This window comes from Bidens hawaiensis, unplaced genomic scaffold (genome assembly GCF_021521415.1).
Source record: "Bidens hawaiensis isolate Kalapana, Puna unplaced genomic scaffold, B.hawaiensis_p1.1 tig00001016_1, whole genome shotgun sequence".
NCBI classification, from domain to species: Eukaryota; Viridiplantae; Streptophyta; class Magnoliopsida; order Asterales; family Asteraceae; genus Bidens; species Bidens hawaiensis.
Window position 1 is genome coordinate 2677595 of NW_027491059.1, and position 15416 is coordinate 2693010.

General features: G+C 35.6%; 2 protein-coding genes and 1 pseudogene across 2 annotated transcripts; 2 read left to right on the forward strand and 1 right to left on the reverse strand.

Moving 5' to 3' along the window:
- Nucleotides 1-1058: 1058 nt before the first annotated feature.
- On the reverse strand, nt 1059-5288 carry LOC143550964 (uncharacterized). The gene is made up of 5 exons (XM_077041510.1): nt 4723-5288; nt 2847-3096; nt 2624-2779; nt 2300-2542; nt 1059-1196 (listed from the first exon to the last, which is right to left on the reverse strand). Exons 1-5 carry the CDS (start codon nt 5286-5288, stop codon nt 1059-1061), a joined length of 1353 nt encoding a protein of 450 aa, XP_076897625.1.
- A 4812-nt stretch (nt 5289-10100) lies between these two features.
- Nucleotides 10101-10505, forward strand: LOC143550973 (uncharacterized). The gene has a single exon (XM_077041520.1). The coding sequence runs from the start codon at nt 10101-10103 to the stop codon at nt 10503-10505; it is 405 nt and encodes a 134-aa protein (XP_076897635.1).
- Nucleotides 10506-13523: 3018 nt separating this feature from the next.
- LOC143551750 (cinnamoyl-CoA reductase 1-like) lies at nt 13524-14826 on the forward strand (annotated as a pseudogene).
- The last annotated feature ends 590 nt before the right edge of the window (nt 14827-15416 follow it).

Consider the following 15416-nt stretch of genomic DNA (forward strand, 5'->3'; position numbering starts at 1 on the left):
GAAAACATTGGGCGTATTATGACCCATCTGGTTTGTAGGTAGTACATACCACATACGTCAAGAAGACTAGTTTGGGCGTATGATACACCGACAAACGTATCACACATATGATGATGTTTTCTGATAGCTTGATCCGTTTCACGTATTCTTATTATAAATACATGTTATTACATATCCATACTAATCATTGAGATATATGAAATTAACTCGCCTATGATAGGATCGACTGATCAAAACAATCATAAAAGGGGACCAAACAAATCATGTACCAAAATCTAGTTGGGAAAATAATCAAATATCAAGGTGTATTGGTTTTTATTTATCTCAATCATTATATTCTGGTTGTTGCCGGTCTCAACTAACGAATTAGCTAATAACGATCCCACACTTATCATATTTGTTGTCAATGGTTCGCGACTAACATAATTTTAACGCCGTTAATTGCAGGTCGCCGGAAAAATGTTTTTGGCTAGAAAACTCGCATTTTTTTCCGGGAAACTCAACGTTTTCGTTCCAAACATCTTTGTTATCTTGGATCGGACCTTTATGAATCTTTTTCTAGTAAAAGCCCCAATTATTGAGGTTGTTGGAACCCTAGACCCATCGTCGGAATTGGTTGGTAGTGCTTAAGTGGTGGTGGTTGATTAGTGGTGAGTCAGTTGGTGGTGATGGCGGTGTTCATTCTGAGTTTTCTAGCAAAATATGTGACTTTACCGGCCAAAATCGTTTTTCTGGCTACCTGCAAGTAACGATGTTAGAATTCTGTTAGTTGCGGACAGTTGGAAACAAATACGTTAAAACATTGGACCATCAGCATCCAATTCGTTAGCTGGAAACAGCAACGATCCAAATATAATAGTTGGAACTTGAGACTAATAAAAATCAATATTCCAGATATCAAACATAATTTACAAAATCATAATTTTTCGAAATAATCTACATGAAATACACAAAAGTCAACTTAAGGTAGCCTTCCCAACGATAACTTGGAATTAAAGATCTTTATTTTTTCATAGATTTACCAACACAGATCAATATGATAAAAGGTGGGATCGTTATTACATGTTCAAAGGTACAATAGGTTGGTACCCATCCCCATCTTGCTTTCTTTGTCGATAAGCAATTAAAACAACAGCAAATGGTGCTAGCACAACTATACCCCACAAGCATTTTGATACCTTTGATTCTTGATGATTCTGCATACCAAAAGAAAATTGATACAATTACTTCGACAGTTCAACTATATGGTCTATATTATAACCATGGACTGGCTTTTAACTTCAATTAAACAATTAGGATCGGGTTGCAAACACACACACAGATAAACTGCAGAAAAATAAGATTAAGTTGACCTACGTCAACGGACTGCAACCATGATATATTATTATTGCTCTATGCTCTTATGACGAGAGAATTACAAGTACAAAAATTGTTTAACTGACTGACTCAGTTAGTTTTGGGACAAAATATGTCACTTCTCTAAGTTGATGGGGTAAAACAAAAATTATGTTTATTTGAACACAGGTTATTTTTCTTCTCCAAATAGGTTTGCAAACGAGTCGAGCCGAGCCCAAGCTCGACTAGATTCGATCTGAGCCAAGCCCAGCTCGACTAGGCTTGAGTTTGGCTCGTTTAACTTACAAAAAGCTTGCGCTCGAACTCGGTTCGCTTCTATCTATATTTCTAAAGCTCGAACTTGGCCCGCAAGTGGTTTTTCTAGTTTGAGCTTAGCTTGTTTACTATTTATTAATCAATTTTTAAATATTTATAATTATTTTTATATATTTTTTCATAATTGTATTTTAATTAATAATAAATTATATAAATTTTCAAACCCTCCCTTCATAAACGTGGTGGGGGTCGTGGTGGTGATGTCGTGGTGGTGGCGGTGGTGAGGGGCGGTGGTGGTGAGTTTTAAAGTTTAACTACATTTTTCATTTGCCTTCCTCTACTTGAAGAATGACATATTTTGCCCTAAAACTAACCGGGTTAGTTCCGGTTAAAAAAAGTCTCAGTGGAGGTCAACATGGTAAAAATTGGGATTAATCTAGAGAATTTCTTAAGTTATGATTAATACCGGCTAATTGGCCAAAATTTAGATATTTAAATCCAATATCCGAATATAAAATGAGAATCAATAAAAGAGAGTAAGATTGTTCCATTTGTCTCATATTTAAGAGTTGTACTATATAACATAATAATAACTTTCTTTCTAAAAGTATGTTTACTTGTAATGAAACACTGTGCCTTATCAATTGTTTTCAACTTTTAATACTCAAATAGAGGTTAGAAATCATACTTGAACTGGATCATTCAGTTCCAAGGAAGACTCAGCAACAAGAATATAGAAGAGTCCCATAACTCCAGTATGATTCTTTTCACTGCTGTAATTGACCTCCAAAGTTAAAGCTTCACCTTTAGCTATCTTCACGGACCCCGGTTCAGGATAACATGTCGACATTCCTACAATGTAACCCGCTTCATCTCCTACACTATTCCCTTGCCCGTATATCGGTTTAGACATGCATATAATATTTCCATTCTAAACAAATTAAAATATTTTGCTTTTAAAATGCATTCTAGACCATAATAAGCATCCAACAATTAAAACCGAAAACTTTACCTCTCCATATAGAGCGGTTCCTATTCCCCCAATATGCTGGTGTCCGACACCATAAATGACGTCACCAGCAACTGGGAAGGTCACCATTGACCTTTTGGTGCTGGTGAAGTCACTAGTAGCTACTTCAGTGGTAGGTTTTTTGATATCGTACTCGATCTATAGAATAATAGTTAAATTATCTATAAAGATCATGAAAGTTGAATTTTGACACAATTCAACTTACGGTGCAATTATGGATTCCTGTGTACTGCCAAGTATCGGTGATATCAAACATATAGACTTTAACCGGTATAATGGAGTCACTCCAATCAACCCACTCAATTGTGTACTTCATGTAAACGTCTCGTTTTAAAATTTTAAGCTTGTTTTTCACTTTGCATTGTGCTCCATCGTAGCAACAATACTTCCCTCCCCCGTAATTCAGATCCATCAACCGATGATATTCGTCCTCCGTGACATTAAACAAGTCACACCTGCATTTCAAAACCGATAACATGGGTTTTGTGATTCAAAAAGGGGTAGCGGCGCAGCTTGTTGCCCGCTTGCCTTCTGTTTCGATGTAATCCAAAAATATTAGTTCTTGTTTGTTAGAAAATAACATGGTAATCATAGACATGTTTAGTAAGTAGTAATATAAAAAAAGAATATTGGCCTCATATAATCCCAACTATGGCCCGTTGGCAAAATATAATCCCAACTACGCTTGTGGGTGGAAAATTAACGGGAAGTTAACCTTCCGTTAGTTTTTGGTGATGTGGCCGCTGAGTTGTCATTTATTATAACACGTGGCCACCGAGTTGTCGCTTAACCCGCTTACGAGGATGATGACGGGGCAATATAAACCTGTATGATATGTCCACCGTTGACCACCATTGATGCATTCCGCCGCTGGCAACCTCCACCACTACGCGTCCTCTAATCTGCCACCACCACCAAACCCGTCCACCCCTACCAAACTCGAATCTGCCACCATCGCCGCCTAACAACCTACATATCGTTGGCCACCTGCAACAACCGACATCAAAGGGATAAAAAGCTCCGGCGGGAGGGTTCCAGTGAGATTAACAATTTTGTTTATCTCCAAGTATTAGTTCAGGTCTAATACTTGGAGATAAACGAAATTGTTTACTAGATTCGCCGGAATATTCTCAGTGGGACGGGTGTTTGTAGCGGTGGCGGCCAACGGTGGTTGAGGAGGAGGTGGTGAGGGTGTACGAAGATAGTGGTGATGGGTGGACAGGGCTTATGACGGTTGTCAGAGCGGATGATGATGGTGGTCGGAGATGGTGAAGTGGTGGCCGGAGAGAGAGTGATGGCCGGAGAGAGGTGTTGTTGATTTTTTATATATATTTTTTAATTAATATCCCAGTCAGCATCCCTGTCAGCAGGTTATGAGACACCTAAGCCACCACGTCACAAAAAATAACGGAAGGTTAACTTCCCGTTAATTTTCCACCCATAAGCGTAGTTGGGATTATATTTTGCCATTTCGAAAATTGGTCATTATATTTGCCAACGGGTCATAGTTGGGATTATATGAGGCCAATATTCCTATAAAAAAAGGTACATGGTTTGGTATGTTTGTTGACTCTTCAGCAAGCTTGACTGTTGACTTTTTAGCAAGTTTGACCATGCTGACATTCTATATTGGTAAGTCATGTTTGACCATGTTGACTTTTCAGCAAGTTTGACCATGCTGACATTTTAGTAAGTTATTTTCGCTAACAAAAGCCGAAAATTTTTTTAATGAAATTTGACGAAAACCATCACAAAATCGACTTAACGGGAATCCATATGACAAAATCTCTAAAAGTTTAAACAACTCTAACAAAAACCGTCACACGTTTAAAAAATCGAATATAGTGAATTGTTATAAGTTACCTAGTCAAAAGATGACTTAAAATCCCTAAAGTCTAAAAACTTTAACAAAAGCATCACACATTAGAAAAAATTAACTTAATGTAACCCATACAAGTTACCTAGCTAAAACATGAGTTGTGCGTAAATTCGACCCTATTAAATATCTATTTTCGTTACACATACATACCTATTTTTGTTACCATTTTAATACAATGCGATTGATACTTGTAACATGATACCTGCATTCAGCACATCCAAGTACATCCACTGCATTCCGAGTGTCAATAGCATGGATATTAAACATCCATTGCTCTAGATATCCATCAGGAACTTGCAACGGATTACCTACTTCAATTGCATAAGGATCAGGTATATAAGTGGATGTTTTTCGTGTTTCAGCTCCTAATCCCCAAACCTGGGGAACAAGATGATCATTGCATATTCCGGAGTTCCCAGCCAAGATGAAATCCGATTTGTTAAGCCCTGGATTATCGCCTTTACGTATGTAATAATTCAATGCAACCCAATGATGGAGATAAGTTTCTTGAAGAGAAACAGGATTATCAGTTTCATCAACAATTTCGGCGTCGAAACTCTTTATAGCAATATGACCTTTTGGGAACTCAATGTTATAGTAATATTTATTTGAAACCGAGCCCGGGTATTGGGTTATCTTAGGTGATTTATACACCTTTGATTTTAGCGTGTGTTCGGGTGTGTATATGTGAGCTTCGGAAGTTTGATCACTTGTTGCCCATAATGTGATTGCTAGTAAGAAGACCAAAAGTTGACTACAAAGTGACATTGTTCACCCTTGAGGTCAATTAATTAATCTGAACAAGACATATGAAAGATAATCTATGTTACACTAAAACATCACATTATTTTATGCTGTTAATATAGTTCCAGCACACTCAGCACTACCAAACAAATGAGTATCGACAAAATCCGGTAACTTATAAGAAAAAAAAGGCTTCTTTGCATACGACTCGATTTTAATAATTTTTGTATCAAGCATATATAAAAGAAAAAAACAAAACAAAACGACTTTTTTTTTAAATATCAGAGATTGTTTGTTATTGGTGAAAAATTGTATGTTATTAGATAAAAATTAAATTTAGTGTAAATATAAGCTGAGAGAAAAAATTATATCGAGATGAAACGCTTATTAATTACAGGTACCCATTTGTTAAAAAGTTAAAATGTAAAAAAAAAAAGTACCAAACAAGCATTCATTTAAAACTAGTGGCATTTAACGCGCTACACCGCAGACATCATCAGTCGGTATCAATTCGACAAGATATATGTACGATACCAGTATGCGGTATAAATCGAAAGAGAAAACACAAAAATAAAGTCGTGACATGCCCAAAAGAATATCGATGCATTTTTTATATAGATCGAAGAATGAATACCAATACCGGTTCCAATACTAATAATACCGGTACCAATGTTCTGTTGGTGTCTATTCGGTTGTACCGGCCATTATGTGTATGACACTCCGTATATTATTTCTCATTTCTGAAAAGGAAAAAACAAAACGAAACTATATTTCTACTATGTATTAAATTTTCAACTTAAACTCAAAATCAAAAGTTATATAATTCATTAACAAAATTAATCAGCTTTCAGTTTTTCATTTAAAGATATATTAAGGAAAGTTGTTTTAACTTTCTTGATGATGTAATTTGAATTAGTGAAGAAACTATGATTAAACTACTAAAGCCTAAAGATTTAAGAAGTTAAGGACTTTGAAGTTATTAACAAACAACTGTCAAATGAAAGCACTGAAGTAAGAAACATGTATTTATCAACAAGTATTGGTATTTTCCTTTAAACAACTACATAACTCACTTTTAGAGAGAAAACTAAAAAACTCCTAAAGAATTATTTTTAATTAAAAATAAAAAAATATTTTCAAAATTCTGTTTTAGCCATTATTCTTATATTTTCTTATATTTCACTCAAAAAAAATAAAAAAAATAAAAAAAACCCGCTGTAATGCACATACGTATTACTATGCGATACCGTTGTTTTACACATGTGTATTACTATGTATTTTTGAGTTTAATAGTGTTTTATTGCATATATTCAATATTTGTGTATTGTATATGTGTAGTAGTGTTGTATTATATAGAAAAAATAATAATAATAAAATAAAATTCGATGTGGTGCACATGTGCGTTAATGTTGTATTACACATACGTACTAATGTGTATTCGATGTGTGTATTAGTCTTATATTGCATATATACAATAGTGTGTATCAAATATGTGCAATAGTGTTGTATTCTATGCAATACAAACATTTTTGCATATATGCAATGCACACTATACCAACAAGTTTTTTTTTTAACAACATACAAGAATAATAGAATAAAAAGAAACTTCAAAAAAAATTAAAAAAAAAGTTAAAAATAGTTTTTTAGGAGTTTTTAAGTTTTCTTTCTAAGAGGAGTTTTCACTATCACCCACCCATATATATATATATATATATATATATATATATGTTTTGGAAAGAATCAGAAGCAGATGTGATGGTAGAAGTCTTGAAACTACCAAAAGTTTACAAAAATAATCAAGAAAATAACCCCGAAAAGAAATCCGTACCACGACGAAATCCACGAACTTCAAATTCACAACCGTGCGCCAACGTTTACAAGATTACAGAGAGTACCAAGTGGTTGTTCATAGGATTTCATAAAAAAAAATGGGCTAATGTTGGATTATGAATTTGGAAAAAGGGGGATGGGTTCAGAAACCAGAGTCATGTTTTAGGTTGTGTGGGTTTGTTTGGGAAAAAGATGTATCATCCAACACTTTATAAATATAAATATAAACTTACATGGCAAAATTCAGTTTTCTTAAATATTTTTAAATACTTTGGTCTAAATAGCTTTAAAAAAATCAAATTCATGTATGCTCACAACTTGTTGACAAAAATATCATATTCTATCTACCATGAGAGGTAAAATGACATGATGAGAGGTAAAAATGCGACATGTGGTGATCAAGTCAGTATAGCCGTAATAAATAAATCGAATTCATAGTTAACACTACCAATAATTGTATACAGAATTTTATCGTTGTTGGATTTGAAGAACTAATGTTTCATCAGAAACTGTCTCACCGACTGCTTGATGTTGATGAATTATCTTGCCTCAGTATACGGAGTACTTGGGTCTTGAGTTTGAGATTTCTTTGCAAAGGCTTGATGAAAATAAGTCTCTTCTATGATTTCCCATAGTGTGCAGCATATGTAGTATTGATAGCTAGCCACACAAGTAATCTAATTGAGTTGAGATTACTTTACAAAGGCATTCATATATGCATGCTCAAGCGCACCCGTCAATGTGTTCCCGGTCATGTAATCATGTCATTGTTAGAGTATATTTGATGCTTTCTAAAATCTTATTGTTTTAAGTATCGTCACTATCAAATGCCAGATATCTCGAGCTGATATCATAAAAAACTTGAAAGATAAAGAAATTAAAATAATTCAAGTGTACAACACTTTTTATTATCAAAAAATGGTAAAAAATGGTCATACTCTTTATAGGTAGACAGCATAGTCGGGCCATAGTGGGGGCAAAGGGACTCTCCAAATTAGAGTGTGTGGTGGCCTAACACACTAGAAGGTCGTCGTTCTAAAAAAATGGTAGGGAATTATAATGACGTAACAAAACGAAAATAATAAGTTAACATGTATATGATATATAATTATATATGCATACATGTAACTGAATATCTCTAATTCAAGGAATACAACCAGGCAATTATTAGATTATTTTTTATATATAATTATATATACTGTACAAGGACATTGGCGGACCCAAGATTTCCTTTCATGGGTGGCGATCCCGGGGGAGGGGGGGGGGGGTTAACCAAAATTTTTACGAGGGACAATCAAGATTTTCAGGTATAAATAACACTATTTCTTGCAACCGCCCAGTATTGTGTCTATGTGGCTACGTCCCTGTATGTATACACTAGCTAAGCTTACTTAGGGCCGCCCCCCCCCCCCGGTTTTTTCACGTAGTAGTATAAATTTACCCGTTTTCGACCAAAAATTTGAGTCCACCCCCGATCATTTGTGAATTTTTGTATACATTTTGAGTCCGCCCTATTATATAAACTAAACTTATTAATATTTATATTAAGCATAGGGGTCTTATTGTAATTATTGTATTTAGTAGGGTTAATATGTAATTATTTATTTTATAAATAGGGATGATGTCAGACAAATTGTTGTTAACGTATTTAGTATATTCAATCGTATATTGTGTATTGATTTGATCTTTGATTTCTAATAGTGGCATCAGAGCCAAGGTTTGCAAATCCTGTGATAATCGGCCTGAATCGATTTGGGAATTCAGTTTGTGAATACCCCTGGTTTATAATAGATCGATCAGAAATTATCTATGTGAATCAATCGATTAGGGATAAGGGTCACTGATTGGTTAAGAAAAAGAAAAGGATTGTGATTCTTTTCAAATTGATCCTAACAATCTAGAAGTGACGCATTATCATTTGTTTTTTTTTAATTAGTTTAAAAGAAAAATCAAGGTCCACTAATTTGTGGAATATTGTAGTTGTTCAAGAACTGTGAATTGAACAAGGGTTGTGATTAATTGATCATGACAAATTTTGTCTCAATTAAGAATTTGATCAAAGAAAGATAAGAAGAGTTTGTTTTGATAACGACCACTTCTTCAAGAAACTGGAAGGATAAAACAATAGGTTTTGTTTGTTGTGTTCGGTTAAAATTCGAAAGTGTTTACAACAAACTTGAGGTTCTTGATTTTTTTTTCAAGAAGGGGTTGTTTTGTTTTAGAAAAACAAAACAAGTAAGAAATGTTAAAAGAATAGTTGGTTTGATTTATTTTGGCAACCGAAAAACCCGTGTATTGTTGACGAACAATTGGTTTTGATTTGCCTTGCAACCAAAAACCCGGATACTATTCTTGGTCGAAACGGTTGGTTTTGATTCACTTGGTGACCGATAAACCCGAACACCGTTGTGTTTTAGAGTAGTTGGTTTGAGTTATTTTTGGCAACCGAAAAACCCGTGTATTGTTGTCGGTTGAGACGAACAATTGGTTTTGATTTGCTGTGGGAAACCCGTATACTACTCTCGGTATTAAACGGTTGGTTTTGATTCATTTTGTGACCGAAAAACCCGTAAACCGTTGTTGTCGAAACAGTTGGTTTCGATTTGTCTTAAGTTGTAAGGCAACCGAAAAAACGGTAAACTGTTGTTAAAGGTTGATATCGATCTGATCCGATACTAGTAAAGTTGAAATCAAAGTCGATCCGAAACCGGTGATAGTCACTTTGTCAAAATTGGGAAAAAGAAAACTTAGAAAATGGTTAAGTCCATGGATAAAGAAGTTGTAACTTCAAAGGAAGGAGGGACACCCATGAGTTTTCAATGCTCTGTGTTAAACTCCAGTAACTGTGTTAAACTCCAGTAATTACACCATTTGGGCAATAAAAATTAGATCAATCTTTAATGTCCATGGAATTTGGAAGCCGTCGAACCAAAAGAGGGCACCGAAGTTGGTGAGAAAAAGAATAATACCGCAATTGCATTACTATACCAATCGATTCCAGAAAATATGGTATTGCAAATTGCTAATTTTACTTCGGCCAAAGAAATTTGGGACGCGTTAAAGGTTCGACATGTTGGAGTTGACAGAGTTAAAGAAGCGCGTTTAGAAACACTCGAGTCAGATTTTGAGTCTCTAAAAATGGGTATAGACGAGTCGCTTGATGTTTATGCCAGAAAAATTAGTGAGATTGCATCACAAGCAAGCAATCTTGGGCATACTATGAATGACAAGAAACTGGTCCAAAAATTACTCAGTTCGGTGCCAGAAAAGTTCATTCAAATTGTTGCTGCGATCGAGCAGTTTGTTGATCTTGGTGCAGTGCCATTCCAAGAAGCCGTTGGAAGATTGAAGGCTTTTGAGAAACGCACCAAGAAGAAAATAAAGGAGGAAGACATGCATGACAAGCTTTGATTCTCCAAAGAGAACGAAAAAAAGAAAGCTAATGACCATAAATGTGAACGTTGCGGTCACGAAAGTTCGAAGCAGCAAAACAACGGACATGGTCATGGAAAAAATTTGAGGTCATGGAAAAATAAAGGTGGGAAGCATGGTAATCCAAACAAAGATCACATAAGATGCTTCAATTGTAATGAACTTGGACATTTCAAACATGAATGTCTAAAAGGGGAGAAAATTGTGGAATCAAACCTGATCCGGGAGGAAGATGACGAACCAACGCTACTTTGATGGCAACCGGATCTTGAAGAAACGAAGAGCTCACTTAAACGAAGTTTAGTTTAAGGGGGGGAGTATTAGTATATAAACTAAACTTATTAATATTTATATTAAGCATAGGGGTCTTATTGTAATTATGTATTTAGTAGGGTTAATATGTAATTATTTATTCTATAAATAGGGATGATGTCAGACAAATTGTTGTTAACGTATTCAGTATATTCAATCGTATATTGTGTATTGATTTGATCTTTGATTTCTAACACGCCCCCTGATGTCTTAGTCCAAACTTCGCCACTGTATGTACATGCATTCATCGGTTCGTCATTTCCATGCGTGAGGGAATATTACTTTGATGAAATACTTATGTACTGAGCTTTTAGCTGCCCGTGAATTTGTGCTTTGTGTCTCGTCATATTTGGAACATATACGCTTGGGATTTTTATAACTATAGTTGCTTTTAAGATCAATAAATAATAATTACGTGTTACACAACATCACATAAATTACGTGTTACAGTTTTTTTATATAGAAATCTGCATGTATTTTAACATGTGTCATATTGCATACCCTGAAGCAGGAATCTTGGCTACAAAGACAATGAACATTGACGGTGGATTTTGGGTCTATTACATTTTAAATGCAGGAGAATTTTTTTTATACAACAAGGATTCTTTGAGCTAACTTTTTGGTTTTATAGTCTAATATATATTATATAAGAAACTAGTAATTGACCAAAGCGTTGCGGCACATCAAACCCTGAAAAAATATTAACCTCCGTGAAACTCTATTTGGAAAAAAGCAAAACCTAACCCACGTGTTGTGTCTGTTAAACCGTTGAAAAATTAGCGTTTTCGAACAAAAAAAAAATGTAATAAATGAAAGCACAAGTTTATAATGTGTTATATTATATTGTTAAAAATGTTGAGAATAAACGTCACTTAACTAAAGAGTTGTAATAGAATTTTTGAGTTATACTTCTTGTAAGTAATAAAACTGAGAGTTACCTTTGTTTTTGTGTATAATTTATCGTTTGAGTCATATCGTTGAGTTGGACGGCTTACGGGATGGGTTGAACTTGAACATAGTGACGAAGTATAGTGAGGGCCAGGGGTGCTCGCCCTCCCCTGTTGTGTTTTGTGCAGCAGTGTAAATTTACTCGTTTTTCATCAAAAAAATTTTATATGTAGTGTAAATTCACCTGTTTTTTTACCAAAAATTTAAGCTCGGCCTTGAGCCCCCCCCTCTCAACGTTTTCGTCTAAACTTCACCACTAGTTGAACATATTTACTCAGAGCAATGATGATGCTCCAAAGTGAGGGTGACTCACAATCTACTAAGCTCCAATTGTACCGTATTGACAAGTAATGATTTTGTTGGCCAAAAAATATGCCACTACTCAAAGTGATTGAACAGGTGGTGGTTGCTATTGAAAATCAGATTGTGAAGTTTAGTGATGAATCACATCAATGAAATTGGAATTTGGAATGGATTTAATTATCTTATGAAATTGTGATAGGTAATTCAAAATTCAAGAAATCGATTTTTTAGTGTTACTTAAAATAACTCGAAGCTCATTTGAAAAAACCTTGGTAATAAGTGATAACTTGCTCGAAATTGACTCGATGCATATGAGCTGCTTGGCTCGAGTTGGTTGTAAATGAACAAATTTTGAGCTGACCCTTGCTTGTACGTGTTGATTGATTGGTATAGCTCAAAACTAAATGTTGTTATTTTATATCCTAGTTCGTTTTATTCTTTCTAATTACCCCATATTTAAATCCATGTGTCGAAGCTCAAATGTTATGACTCGAGTGCCCAACCCGATATTCTCATAGTGGTAATGGATTTGATGACGAATGAGTTAATTTATTTCTTTTTATTATTATTTTGGTGACCTGATATTCGACCAACTACTTCCTAAGTTACTGTTCATGCGTTTAATATTCTACCAACTATTTACCCGTTTTAATTATCTGTAAGGCTATGTGTAGTGAAGGGCTATAAAATATAACCGATTTTCGCCACGTGACGTCACGTTAGCGGAGTAACGATTTTTATTTTAAGGGTGTGGTGGTATTGCAGCCCCTTTTTATTATTTTAACATAAACACACAACATACATAGGCGACAAAAACCCGTCACCCCTCTTATTGGCCGGGGGGGGGGGGGGTCCTCTCCTTTGTTGCCCAAAATCGCCCCTTTTGTCGCCCCATTACACATTGTCTAAGGATCTTCCATCATCGATTTAAACTACTATTCTAGTAATTTGTGATCTTGAAAGTGTATATATTTTGTATTCTCTTGAACTGCATTTTAATCTTACTTTAATTATGCTATGCATTTAGTAGCATAGTTGTTTTAATATTGAAATGTTGATGGAACTTATTTCGTACTGGTTTGTATTTTATTACTATTTAGCTTTTGCTTAAAATACACGAAAATATATTGTTACAAATAATTAATTGGTGGGACATAGACTCCAATCATGTTACACTTTGAGGTGTTCAAAACTTCAAATTGCTCTAAGCTTTCTAAAAAAAGAAGCTCTGAAATATTAGCATGCTCAAAATCAACTCGATTTTAAATGAGTTGGCTTGGCTTGGCTTGGCTCAGCTCGGCTTGTCTTGTAAACGAGCCAAGTTTACGTTGATCTGACTAGGTTCAGCTCGACTCGTGAACAGAAATCTCCATTTATAAATATTAGCATATATCCACGGTCAAAGCATTAGTATCCCTCAACCCATCCCTTACCAATACAATTATGTCTCCGGCATCCAATCAAGTCATTTGCGTTACCGGCGCCGGCGGATACATTGCCTCATGGATGGTCAGAAAGGTTATATTGTTAGAGGAACCGTTAGAAATCCAGGTACAATATTAAATATTAAATGTTGTTTATTTATATTTCAAATGTCTTAACTAGTTTTTCATGTTAAAAAATATTAGATGACCCGAAAAATAATCATCTAAGAGAACTCGAAGGAGCGAACGAGAGATTAACTTTATACAAAAGTAATCTCCTCGATTTCGAGAGCTTACGAGAAGCCATCAATGGATGTGGTGGTGTTTTCCACACTGCTTGTCCAATCACTAATGATCCGGTATGTATTTAGTTCACTATGACATGCTACAGTTACAGGAACGTCTACCGGACAGGTACAAAACTAGTTCATTGTATGTTTAAGCAGGAAAAAATGATGGAGCCAGCGGTGACAGGAACAAAAAATGTGGTAGCAGTCGCGGCTGAAGCTAAAGTCCGACGAGTGGTGTACACCTCGTCGATTGGAGCAATGTACATGGATCCTAACCGGACTCCGGATGATGTTGTTGACGAGAGTTGTTGGAGTGATTTAGAATTTTGCAAGAATACTGATGTTTGCCCTCGTCCCACCCACCCTGTTCGGCTATTGCCATTTCTAAATTTCATTTAATTAACTATTAATTTGACGATGGTCTTTTTTTATTGGCAGAATTGGTATTGCTATGGAAAGGCGGTGGGGTGCATGGGACGAGGCTAAGGTGAGAGGGGTTGATCTAGTTGTGGTGAACCCAGGGCCCACTTTTGCAACCCATGCTTAATGCAAGCCCTAAGCATATTTTAAAGTATCTCACTGGGTCAGCAAAGACCTATGCTAATTTGGTCCAGGCATATGTTGATGTACGAGATGTGGCACTGGCACACATTTTGGCGTTCCCTCGGCTTCTGGTCGCTATCTATGCGTTGAGAGTGTGATTCATCGCCAAGAATTGGTCGAAATTTTAGCCAACCATTTCCCTGAATACCCGCTTCCCACTAAGTAAGTTCACGTACTATTACCACTGCCGCTACCACTACCGTTACTTTTGTGGTCCCACGCTGTGCATGCTTAACACCTATACATGACAATATGTCCGGACCCATGTACCAACTGCACCTCATCAGTGCACCTTAGAATCCAAATGTAATCATTCCTTTAAAGTTTAAGCCATAGATCAATTAATATTTATGATTTGCTACTTATAACTTACACGTGTAAAGATGAAACAACGCCAAGAGTGAAACCGTATAAATTCTCAAACCAAAAACTGAAGGGCTTGGGTCTCGAGTTTACCCCGATTAAACAGTGTTTATACGAGACGGTTAAGAGCTTGCAAGAGAAGGGCCACCTCCCCATTCAACTGACCCAGACCGACGATAACCGTATTCAGTCCTAGTAACTTTGATTATATATATATATATATATGTTATATGGCTATGTTTTCATTGTGACACTTATATATGTTTATGGCTATGCTTTCATTGTAATATTTCTATAAATTTTATGTATTGTTGTCAATTCATTTAGTACAAGCACATAATGTTGTTCGTTAGGTAAACTCAGTTGATGTGTTACCTACAATCTAACTTCTAAGATGTAACTTAATGTGTGTATGCAACAGTGGAAATTAGAGGTGAGAAAAAACCCTGTTCTGGACCCGTTTTGGTTCTTCAGGAAAATCGTACCCGGAGACCTTTTACCTGGTCAAAACCTGACCCGGCAAATCCGGTCCCGGAACGGACTCTTACCTTACCCGAATATTGACTTTTGTTAACCATACCCAGAACCGGCTCCTGAAAATACCTAATTTGTGCACCTATGGTAGAAATTAATTAGCTTGGTGTGAC